Raw genomic sequence first — 12,462 nt, 5'->3', positions numbered from 1 at the left:
TTGTGTGGGCTGGACTCGGTGCCCTGTGTGCTGCACATAGCACAGGGGACCAGCACAGGGCATGCACTGCATACAATATCCTGTCAGACTAGGCTCCGCTGGCTCTGGTACAGCCCCATGGCCTGACCTCAATCAGCGCCAGAGCCTGCATGCAGAGCCAATCTGGTGGGACAGCACATGCAGCCCATGCCCTGGACCCTCTGTGCTGCATGCAGTGCCAGGTCCAACCCATGTTCTGTACGGAGTGCAAGCCCCAGGGCAGAGCCAGGGACAACACATGCTGCTTGCAGCGTGTGGGCCAGACCCAGTGTCACAGGCCCTCCACATGGAAGAAGGGCTCAGTCCCAATCTGGCCCACAAACCGGCCCAGCTACTCTCATCCAACCTGTGAAACTCCATAAGTTTGATGCCCTTGGACTAGAACACAACAATGCTCTGTCTCAAAAAATAGTACAGTAGTGCTGAATGGGGACCCCTGGACAGAAAGTTTATGGGAAAAAGGGTATGTGTTCAACATCTGAGGTTCCCTTATGTAGATGTAGCCAATAATATTGAATTCTGTGGTGCTTTCGTGATGTGAATAAGTGGGAATGAGGATGAGACCACCTAACTCAGTTTCACATTTGTCCTGCTAATCCAGGATTTGCTCTCATGTTTCCGGAGGTGAAAGGTCAGTGCACTAAGCCATCTCTCTACCTAATCTACCCTAGCCTTAGAATTACAATTCAGCTGTTCCTTCAGCTGTTCATCCTCTTTAATTCACAGCAGATAAATTAATCTCTGTCGAGTAAGTAGCTATAACAGGATACATTTACAACATCAAGCCAGAATTCTATGCAAAAAGTAGTAAAAAGGTATTAGATTACCAAGGGATGAACCTGGTGTGGTAAATCTGGGAAATAGCTCGAAAGTCTGAATGTTTATCTAGATGATTTCAAGTTTTTACAGCTCCTCAGATTTTTCTTTCTCTCTCTCATATCTTTCCCTTTCTCTTTCAAACCCAATCAAATTCTTCTTCTTCTGACCCAACTCCCTCAATCTGCTCCCTTTCTTCCTTTTGATGATGGGCATCAGTCAAATTTATCCTACTGGCTTCAACATGATAATTCCTTCTCCCAATGCTTCTCTCTCCATTTCATACTCACCTACCATACATCTTATCCCCTCATCCATCCCTGACCAAATTCAAGGTCTATGTTTTCTTTTAGGCTATGTGTATGTGCCTAAACTGCGGTTTGGTGTGTGGTTGTACACAGGTACACATGCTCAGGATACTTGTAATCCAACTTGTTTAAGCAACGAAGCTGTGACGACATGGTGATATGGGCTTCAGTGTCGATTGTGCAAGCCCTCTAAGGTTCTGGATACTTACTTTGGGTGGCTAAAGTCCATGATGTTGTGTCATTGTTTTGATTAACTGTGTCTGTTGATGCTTTGGTCAAATCACCACCTGCAGAGCAGACTTAGCCTTGGTTTCATAGTTTCATAGTAGCTAGAGTCGGAAGGGACCTAGGTAGATCATCTAGTCCGACCCCCTGCCTTAGCAGGAAAGAGCACCGGGGTCAGATGACCCCGGCAAGGTGCTCATCTAACTTCCTTTTAAAAATCCCCAGGCTAGGAGCCTGCACCACTTCCCCTGGAAGCTGGTTCCAGGCCCTAGCCACCCTGACTGTGAAGTAGCGCCTCCTAATATCTAATCTAAACTTACCCTCCGCCATTTTGTGACCGTTATTCCTGGTCACTCCTGGCAGCGCACGGGGGAACAGGGACTCCCCCAATACCTGCTGATCCCCCCTGACCAGTTTGTAGCAGGCCACAAGGTCCCCCCTTAGCCTTCTCTTGTGGAGGCTAAACAGGTTCAGGTCCCGTAGCCTATCCTCATAAGGCCTGCCCTGCTGACCCCTGATCATACGAGTGGCCCTCCTCTGAACTCTTTCCATATTGTCCACGTCCCTCTTGAAGTGTGGCGCCCAGAACTGGACGCAGTACTCCAGCTGCGGCCTGACCAGTGCCGCATAGAGGGGGAGGATCACCTCCCTGGACCTGCTCGAGATGCATCTGTGGATGCATGATAGGGTACGATTGGCCTTCTTGACTGCCTCCCCACACTGCCGGCCCATGTTCATCGTGGAGTCAATGACGACTCCAAGATCCTTTTCCGTCTCCGTGCTGGCAAGAGGAGAGTTCCCCAACCTGTAAGTGTGGTGCCGGTTCTTCCTCCCCATGTGCAACACCTTGCACTTATCAGTGTTAAACCCCATCCTATTCTCATCCGCCCACCGTTGCAACCTGTCAAGGTCAGCTTGTAGCCTATTGCACCCTTCTAGTGCACCCACATCCCCCCACATCTTAGTGTCATCAGCAAACTTGAACAGGGTGCTTTCTACCCCCTCATCCAAGTCACTGATGAAGATGTTGAACAGTGCAGGCCCGAGGACCGAGCCCTGCGGGACCCCACTGCCCACATCCTTCCAGGTCGAGAAGAACCCATCCACTACCACCCTCTGGGTGCGGCCCTCCAACCAGCTGGCGACCCATTTGACCGTGTGGGCATCGACACCACAGTCTCTCAGCTTTTTGATGAGGACAGGGTGAGAGACAGTGTCGAAAGCCTTCCGGAAGTCCAAAAAGACTACATCCACAGCAACCCCTGCGTCTAATGATTTGGTGACCTGATCGTAAAAGGCCACCAGGTTGGTCTGACAAGACCTGCCACTGATAAACCCATGTTGGTTGCCCCTGAGCATGCATTCCCCCGCAAGGCCCTCCTGGATGTGTGCCAGGATAATTTTTTCAAAGAGCTTACCCGGGATTGAGGTCAGACTAACTGGCCTGTAATTTCCCGGGTCCTCTTTTTTTCCCTTTTTGAAGATAGGGACCACATTGGCCCTCTTCCAGTCCTCCGGCACCTCGCCAGAGCACCACGAGTGCTCATAGAGCCGTGCCAGGGGTCCCGCAATGACCTCAGCCAGTTCCTGTAGAACCCTAGGGTGAAGATCGTCCGGACCAGCGGACTTGAACACGTCCAGCTTCTCCAGAAGTACCCTAACTAACTCCTCGCTAACCCCTGGCCCAGGCGTGTCTCTCCCGGAGGCCAAGGGGGGCCCAGCAGGGAGGTGGCTGAACTGGTCCCTACTTAGGAAGACAGAGGCAAAGAAATCGTTAAATATGTTAGCTTTGTCATCTGGCGTGATGACTAAGTTGCCCATCGTGTCCTGCAGGGGCCCCACATTACCCGGGACCCTCTTTTTACCCCCTATGTATTTGAAGAAGGACTTCTTATTGTCCTTAATCCGGGAAGCTAGTCCTATCTCCAACTCTGCCTTGGCCCTCCTGACTGCCCCCCTACATCCTCGGGCGACTATAACATAGTCCTTCTTGGCGATGACCCCATCTCTCCATTGGGTATATGCCTCCCTTTTAGCAAGGAGACATTCCCGGATGCTCTTAGTGAGCCATGGGGGTTTATGTGCCCTCCTGCTCCCTTTGACCCTTGTTGGGATTACCTCCCTTTGGGCATGGAGGATCGTCTCCTTAAGGAGCAACCACTCACCTTCGACATCTGATTCCCTTCCCCTCTGGGTCCTCAGCGCTTCCCCAACTATCCTCCTTAGCTTGTTGAAGTCAGCCCTCCTAAAGTCTAGGGCTGTTGCCTTGCTGCAGCCCTTTGCCACCTTACGCTGGATGGTGAATTCCAGCAAGCGATGATCACTGTCTCCCAGGTGGCCCATCACCCGCAGCCCCCTCACCAGGTCATCACCCGTGGCCAGCACTAGGTCCAACAAGGCGTCTCCCCTGGTGGGACTGTGCACCTCCTGGGTTAGATGGAGGTCCTGCAGTCTGGCTAAGAACCGACGTGAGCGATCAGACTTGGCTGACTGCTCCTCCCAGCAGATGTCTGGGAAGTTTAGGTCCCCCATGATGACCACATCCTTAGCCCTCACTGCCTCTGTAAGCTGACCTAAGAATTCCAGGTCGAGCTCTTCTCCCTGGTTGGGAGGTCTATAGTAGACTCCCACCGTTAAGTCTCTCTCCCCTGGACTGCCTTTTACTCTAACCCAGAGCACCTCAGAGTGCCCCCCCTCTACCCCCATGCTAATTAACGAGGAAGTATATTCCTCCTTGATGTAGAGTGCTACTCCTCCACCTTTCCTTCCTATCCTGTCCTTCCTGTATAGCCTATAGCCCTTGACACTCACCGCCCAGTCATGCGATGAGTCCCACCACGTTTCTGTGATCCCTACTATGTCAGGGCTGGTGACAGCTAGGAGGAGGGCGAGTTCCTCCTGCTTCTTCCCCATACTTCGAGCATTCGTGTAGAGGCATTTGAGGCCTTCAGCGGTTGTGCCCACTGACCCCCTAGTCTCAGCAATGCCCCGTCCCCTATCGCTTACCTGTTTCTCCGTTATGACCATTGGTCTGGGCTCGCTGGCTGTTGCTGGGCCTGGTATCTCATCGTCTCCTCCGCCGTCATCTTCCCCCTCCCCCGACGAGCCTAGTTTAAAGCCCGCCGAAGGAGGTTCACCAACCTGGAAGAGTGTTTTGTAAGAGTGAGATTTCCAGATACATCGGGTATTAACCTAACTGTTCCCAGTAAAATGCACTTCGTGGATGCTTTAAGGCAAAATTGAGATATTTTTTGTGCCTTCTATGCTGGACAGTTCACTGGAAGTCATGACCCACAGGTTGAGAGTGACTGGGAAGCTACATTTCACACATTTCTGTGTGTGAACAGTGCTGTGTGACTGATGTTGTTGCACCATTCATTTTATGGAGTATATTTTGTTTTCCACTCTTATCAGGATGGCTTCACTCCACTAGCTGTTGCATTGCAGCAGGGACACAATCAGGCAGTGGCCATTCTTCTGGAAAATGACACCAAGGGGAAAGTGAGGCTGCCAGCTTTACATATTGCTGCCAGAAAAGATGATACCAAGTCAGCAGCTCTCCTTCTGCAGAATGACCACAATGCTGATGTCCAGTCCAAGGTAAAAAAGCTTCATCCTGGAGGTGGCCAGGGTAATCATGAGACTGAACATTTCTGGGGATGGGGAACCCATTTCAAAATAAGAAGCCAAAGTAGCTTCTTCTGTGGTAAAAAAGACATTGCTAAATCCAGGATCACCCTGGAAAATATCTGCTTTGCCACGCTTGGCTATATATTTTTGATGCATGTTGTCCCTTTGGAAATCTGCTTTCCTTCATTATTTATGGACAAGAAGAAACAAGAGTGGAAGCAGATAACTGAGTTCTCCATGTTAAATAAGATATGGCTTGGGGCCCATGGGAGCATGGGTTGTATGTGGTGTTAATGCATGCTTGAATGGCTTTTCCCGTAATAACAACATAACTCATTTCAACAAGCAACTTAGTTTGCTATTTCCCAGCCAATCTGTAATATCTTTCCTCTTTTTTTCAAATGATGCTGCATCAGATGATGGTGAATAGGACGACTGAGGTACCGAGATCCACATTTTTTTAATTACTTTTTAATTAGTAACTTCTGCTCTTCTTTATGCAGCCATATTTCTTTTCTGTTTTAGTTAGCACTAAAAATGACAGTTAAGGAGTTTTTTTTTCAACCCATACAAGTGATAGAAACTATGAAGCACCAATCCTATTTTTATTCCTCTTTTGTAATTTTTTTCTGCTTGTGTTGTTATGATGAAATCAACTAAAAAGTCTTCACATTTAGCCAAAAGGAAGAAGGGATCGAGATAGAGGTACAAAAACAGGTATTTTAAAACTCAGTAAGAGTAATTATGAGAAACATTCACTAGGCATATTAAATGAGGACTCTTAGGACACCTGCCAAACCAATACCACGGCAAAAATTAATTTCTTTGTCAGTAAAGAATCTGTCCTGGGTTAGGGATATGCCAGTTTGTTGTAGGTGTAACAGTATGTGAGCTTGGCACGCAGTGTTTTGAATATTTTTTGAAAAAGGACTAAACCAGTTAAGAGCATAGATGTAAAATGTGACCAAAATATAAAACGTGATAAACAACCTGTTAGCGAGTTAGATGTATCACATTTTATGTATTTTCTGTGCAGGAAAGCTGAAAAGATAATACATAAAGGAGTGCGTTCCAAGATGAAGACTTGTTCAAAGTACTTGTATCTGTAGTAACAAATAGAATGGAGAAATCATTTCAATAAAATGTTTAGAAGTCAATAGGAGGCAGCGAATAGACATATCCCTGTATAGTTAAAATTTTCATATAGAGATTGCCATCATATTTTTAAGTTATTTCTAGAAGTACTGGTTCTGAAAGCAGTACCAACGGAAATGTTGTGTCTGTTGTACTGATTGACTATGCGATACTTAGAAAATACCACCACCATAATGAAAAGGAATTGTTTCCAAAATGCAGTCACTAAGTTGTGTCTATGCTCTTTATGCTTAAGCAGTTGCGTTGGTGGGGGGGTGGTTGTGTATGTGAGGTGAGGGAGCCAGCTTTACATGTGAGCACAGGTGTGAATGTGTCCAGCACTTACAAGGCATGTTCATGATAGCCTACCCCTAGCAATAAGGTCAGCAGTTTAAAGAGTGCATGATTCTGCTTAGACTTTGCTCACCTCAGGCCTGACTTTGAAATGAACAGAATGAAATTAAAATAATGGGCTGACTGTTGCATCTTTTGGGAATAAAGTTGCTTCCAGTATGTAACATCCCCGGTGTTTTGCTACTGCGTGCACAGGTTAAAATGCTGATCCCTACACTAAAAGTTACAGGTTTTAGTATGCAATATAGGATTTTCTAGAAACAGAAAACATTTCACTCCTCCCTCCATAATCAACAGCAGGAGAACACAAAGAACACAATCTAAGCAAGTCTAGGATCTTCTAGGGAAGACTTTATTAAAAAGGGCCTATCTACTCCCTATAAACATTGAATGTTCTGCTACTTTTTGGGTGTGTGCCCATGTTGCCCTGTGATGACATTGTTACTGTGCTGTGCTTTAGGACTTCCTTTTATTACTAAAGCACAGTGCAATAACTGCCTGTACTGCACAGTGTGCACACTGCACAGTTAGTTTTAGCCACTACTTCACCATATCAGCATGCTAAAACAGGGGAGTGTGCCATGACAGCAAAGTAGCTGATGGTCATGTGTAGACTCATGTGATCACTTCATCACTGTAGCGTGTAGTGTGGCGACATAGCACATCAGTACGGCAACGTAGGGTGACGTGTAGACGTGCCCTTTTTCTACACTAGAGGTTTACTCAGTGTTCTTGTTTGAAATACACTACCCTTTTGCCATCAGGACTCGCAATAGAGATGATACCTTTAATTAGTTCAACAAGATTTTTGCCAAAAAAAATCTTTAATTGCAGGCTTTCAGGCACAAACACCCTTCATCAGGCATTGGAGAAAAGATTGTAAAAGTTCTCTTGGGTAGCACTACCCTTTTCCATGCTGTTTATAGCATTTTGTATTCTATAGAAGCAGCAAGCACATCCTGTCCCAGAGGCAGTTACATTTTTGTGGCATTTTGGCATTATTTAGTTGGGGAAATACTCTGGGGTCTTTTCAGTATAATGTTATATGGAAAATGGAAAATGTTACAGTTAATTATAGTGTAATTATTGCTGCCTACCAACAGTGAAGCACCTTGAATACTTGAAAGATGGTATGATTGCTATTTTCTCAGATGAAGATGGGAATTCTTTGCTAAAATATGCTGCTCTAAGAGAAATTTAGGGGTTTGCTGTTTGTTAGACAGAAGTACATTATGAAACAGTAAAATGTGATTTTTTGCAAGGGTGCACTGCTTCTGTCTTTTGATAAGAAGAAAAAGACTTGCATTTGAAATATTTCTTTTGCCAGTGGCCAACAGTATAGACTTACAGATAATGAAAAAGAAGAGCTTTCTGTAGTAGGGGAAGCCTGCATTCATTTTCTGTTCAAGACCCTGTTCCATATTATAGAACACCAAGTCAGCTTAACATAACACACCTGTTTGCTGAAAGCTGTTAAAGTCTCTAAGGAAGCTGATGATGTAGCATTGATGAAATGCCTTCCCTAACTAAAACTGCTTCCTTTTGTAGAGTGGCTTCACACCTTTACACATAGCTGCACACTATGGAAATGTCAATGTCGCGACACTTTTGCTCAACAGAGGAGCTGCAGTGGACTTCACAGCCAGGGTATGGAAAAACCTTCTTCTCTTCTTAGATGGGATTCTCAGTGAAAATGGGATGGTAACTTTGTTTACAATTTACATCAAAAGCAGGGTGCAAAGCAAAGTGCAGGTAAAATTTTACCATGTGCTTAGATGACTTTTTGCACAAATCTCTTTAACAGCAGCTTCTGGCACTTAAGCAGAATGCTCAGGAGATCAATGGCAACACATTTTTATTCCAAAATGGAAAGTATACAAGGATATAAATGTTTACCTTGTGTTAACTCATTTAAAGTTTCTTGCCCCCGTCAACTATATTATACATATGTATATAGCATCCGCAGTCTTAACCCTGTCCCATAAATTTTCAGTATTTATTGGAGTAAGTTGATTTTACCTTTTCAGTGTACACTACACTTCTTTGTGAATATATCTAAAGCACCATACATTATACATGTGTACATGAAACAGAATATGAATACTGAAGAATTAAAAGCACTCTCTGCATGAAAAACATCTGTACAGCTTGGATCAGAATTTCTCAACCAGGGTGCCAGGGCAACCTAAGGTGCAGGGAGATCCTTTGAAAGGTGTACAGGTAGTGTGAGGAAATAAATGAGGTGTGAGGAGATAAGCAGATCAGGCTCTTCCTGCCTAGCTGCTCCCCCACCTCACTGCCTGGCCTCTTGGCAAGGAGGTATGCACTATAATAAATATATTTACTTCTGCAATTGGGTGCTGCTCCATTCACAAAAGTTATGCAGGGGTACCTTGAGTCTGATGAGGGTGCCTTGAATCCAAAAAGGCTTAGAACCACTGGCTTACATAATACAATCCATTTATTATTGTATAGTACATATTTGCGGTAAATCATCTAGTATCAAAAAGGTACCTGATATAAATATGTGTGTGGCTATCTCCACTTAATCTTTTGTTTCACTTGCATTGCCGGGGTCTTACTGAATTCTTTTGTGAAGCATTGCCTTTTGGAAAGATCGTATGTTTATGCTGATATCCTAACTAACATACATTTTCCCTACCTGAGATGCCTGCAATTAGACAATTTTTCTGCCTAATTAGGACCTGGCTTTTGACACTGACTTTGTTATGCTAATAAGGTCCCTTTGTGCCTGAACTAACATGCTGTGCATGCTGCAGTGATCTAAATGTATCATTGTGCAGTGAATATTAACTAATTGAGGCTTTGATGTATGGTTATTTATTTGTCTTACTGTGAGATTGTGATGTTTGGTGTTTGGGCAAGTGTCGTTCTTTGTATCCCAAAATTCAGAAAAGGTACATGTCTAAAAAAAGCCTTTCTAAAGAGCTGTAGCTCAAATGATGTGTGTGCCTAGCTCAAGTTCATCCTTGTTTATTCTCTATACTTATTTATGTTCCTCTCTTTTGTGATCCAAAGACAGAGTCATACCCATTATACACTTCAAAGTCCATCATGCTCTTTGTTTGTTCTTTTCATGGTATAGAATGGAATCACCCCACTGCATGTGGCTTCCAAAAGGGGAAACACAAACATGGTGAAGCTCTTGTTGGATCGTGGAGGGCAGATCGATGCCAAAACCAGGGTGAGTGTTTCTGTTCCCTGAATATTGTGTTATCACTAATATGTGGGGGTTTTTAGCCAAAGGCTGGGAATGCCAACATTCAAAGTTAGTGAAATTTTGCTTCATTGATAGTGCCTTTCCTGACTTTTCTTCAAAAAGTGAACACGATATTTTTGTATTTTCTTGCATACAGCATGCTCCAGAAAAAGAAATGTTTTCCAGAATTATGGCTCAATAGAGCAGGGACAGAGCCTAAACTTCAGATGACTCACCCTGCCTTGCCTGCTTAACGAAAGCTGAAAACCTAGCTGTTACTGAAGATATCATGGGTGGATCTATGCTTTTGAAAAGAGCTAGAGTTCTCAGGGCTATGAAACAGGAGAGAGACCAGGAGCAGCCAGCATAGAGCAAAATTGCCCTGAGTAAAGTTGCCTTGATTAACAGAACATGAAGACCTTTAAAAAGAGGAAACAATTGTTAACACTTGTGGAGTAAAGGGGAATGAGCCATTTAGTCCATTGATTCTCTCAGCTGCCTGAATAGTAATACCACAGCTACAGCATTCTGGAGGAGGGATCAAAGCAGGGTGCTTCTGTCTTGAGAAAAAAATCAGCTCCCCCACATAAGACCTCAATTTGGAGGAGGGCGTTGAATTAGGAGTGGGGGAAAGTGTGTGTTGTATGCAAGAAAATACAGTAGATATCACTCGAGAGAAAATACTTAGGTGAATACAACTCAGAACTGTTGAACAGTTTCTTCGCATAATGAAACCTGTTTTGACATGTCCAAATTTTCAAAGGTAGCTCCAACAATTTGTTCATAAAAATATCCTAGGGAGTTATTTCATATTCAGAATCCTACTTTTGTATTTAAAGATAGTTGTTTGATCTAAGGGAAGATTTCTCCAACCGTTAACATGTCATACAGGGAAATGGGGCCCTAAAGGCACTCCCTAGGTCTGCTGTGCAGTGTACCTTGTACCTGTATCATAGGTTACCCAATGGGAAGAGGCACACAATTCTAGTGATCCCACTGCTCATCCCCACCCTCAGTACAGGTGGGTGGAGAATGGTATGAAATTCTGGCTTAGCCCAGAAGGCATTAGCTACCAGTTAATTCTGTTTTGCGGAAGTGAGTGGTCTCTTACTGGTCTGTATCAGCGGCAAACCTTTTCCCCCAAAGGAGGTGGGGAAGGAACTAGAAAGAGACTTGTGTGACTTGAATTCATACTTTCTTTTCTGATCTGCACCTGGGGCAGCAAACCTATAATTTACCCCTTAGGCAAGGTTGGTTTTTCCAGTCATTTCCAGACAGCAGGCATGACGTAACAGTTTACGGGGGAGGGAGGCTTGATTTTGTCAAATTGCATTTTGGAGTAATTTCTGAAAATGTAGTTCCTTGTGCTAAGTGATCACTCCTCTTTTTCAAACAGGTTACTCCCTGAAACAATTGTTCTGTTCTTAAAGAACTGTGCCTTTGCTAAACATGTTGTTCATTCTCAATACGGCCAGCAACCAAAGGCAGGTTAAGATCATGTCAGACCTGAGCCTAGATTTTGAAAAGCCACCAGGCGTTTGGATGTTAGAATCAGGGCTTTATGTTTGACCAGTATATACGTAAGAGACATTTGCATTCATATCATGAATTGAATTTCAAATATCACTCCAAAGTTCAGATGAAGTTTGGATATAAAAGTTTGATTGGACTCTTTCTCAGCCACAGTATAATTAACATTGGAAAGCCTGAGACGGTGGCAGCCATTTCAAAACCTGTATAATCCTAATAATAATCTCTGTTGCATTTTAGAATATATTGCTCACAATAAACAGCTCTTCAGATTGTTTCAAACCCTCCACTGCACTGTAACCATAAATTAATTTAATCGGCTGTCTACTGCTTCATATGCTACAAGGGCAATAACAATTATCTTATAATTAAGTGTATGGTTAGGATTTGATGTGTGAGTCTGTAAGGACGTGTGGCACAATCATCTATGTCTGTACAGTTTATGAGAAAATGTTACCATTTGTGATAGGGGGTGGATAAATTATTCAGGGGCAAATTATCCAAAATGTGTATCTAAAATATGTGGGTAAAATATGCACAATCAAGATCTAAAATGGTAATTGTGTACCACAAACAAAATATTTGCAAATAGGCATACATTGGACAGTTGTGTGCAAATGCTGTTTCATGCAGGGAATTATGATTTTGAATTCAGAGTGATGCATACACATTTCATGCACAAAATTTAGGTTTGGAAAATTGGCTTAAAATATTTCTAAATGGAATTTTGAAATAGTTTTGAGAATAGCGTCTCGTATTTTATAGACTCAAAATACATTCCTAGCAGCTAAGTTTAAGTGTATTCTGAATGAATCCATACAAATAGGACGTACAATTTCCTTGAAAGGATCTATCTTCAGGAGAATGGCCATTTTCTTGGCTTATTGTCCCCTGTCAGTTTGTAGATTAGCTCAAAACTTTTGGCATGGAGACACTGGTGAAATCTTCAAAGTATCCCAAAGCACATATGCTTTTATTTGCACAGTTAGCAGCTTTACCTTGCTTTCATTTTCTGCCTTCTCACTTCTCAAAGACATGCTGGAGAAGGCAGCTGTGTATACATCACAGCGTGGGAGATTCCAGAGCTTTGGTTTTGTTTTTCAGCGTGTGTCTGTGGCGTGCTGATGTCCTCATGCCAGCTTTTTATATGGTCTTGGTGTCTCTTTCTTTTCCCTTTGCTTTGTCCGCATGCCTTGTGCTTTGCTA

General features: G+C 43.9%; 1 protein-coding gene across 1 annotated transcript in view; it reads left to right on the top strand.

The window, feature by feature from the left end:
• ANK2 (ankyrin 2) overlaps positions 1–12,462 on the top strand; it is a 327,832-nt gene that overhangs the window by 156,208 nt on the left and 159,162 nt on the right. The window contains exons 6-9 of the mRNA XM_090036674.1: positions 4,803–4,988; positions 5,435–5,458; positions 8,055–8,153; positions 9,613–9,711. Of these exons, the coding sequence (XP_089892800.1) occupies positions 4,803–4,988; positions 5,435–5,458; positions 8,055–8,153; positions 9,613–9,711 (408 nt within the window). The remainder of the gene's footprint in view (positions 1–4,802; positions 4,989–5,434; positions 5,459–8,054; positions 8,154–9,612; positions 9,712–12,462) is intronic.

This window comes from Crocodylus siamensis, chromosome 2 (assembly GCF_052110815.1).
Source record: "Crocodylus siamensis isolate JL-2025a chromosome 2, ASM5211081v1, whole genome shotgun sequence".
In the NCBI taxonomy this organism is placed as follows: domain Eukaryota; kingdom Metazoa; phylum Chordata; order Crocodylia; family Crocodylidae; genus Crocodylus; species Crocodylus siamensis.
Note: the sequence above shows the minus strand (reverse complement) of the source record. Positions and strands in the feature narration are given on the sequence as shown.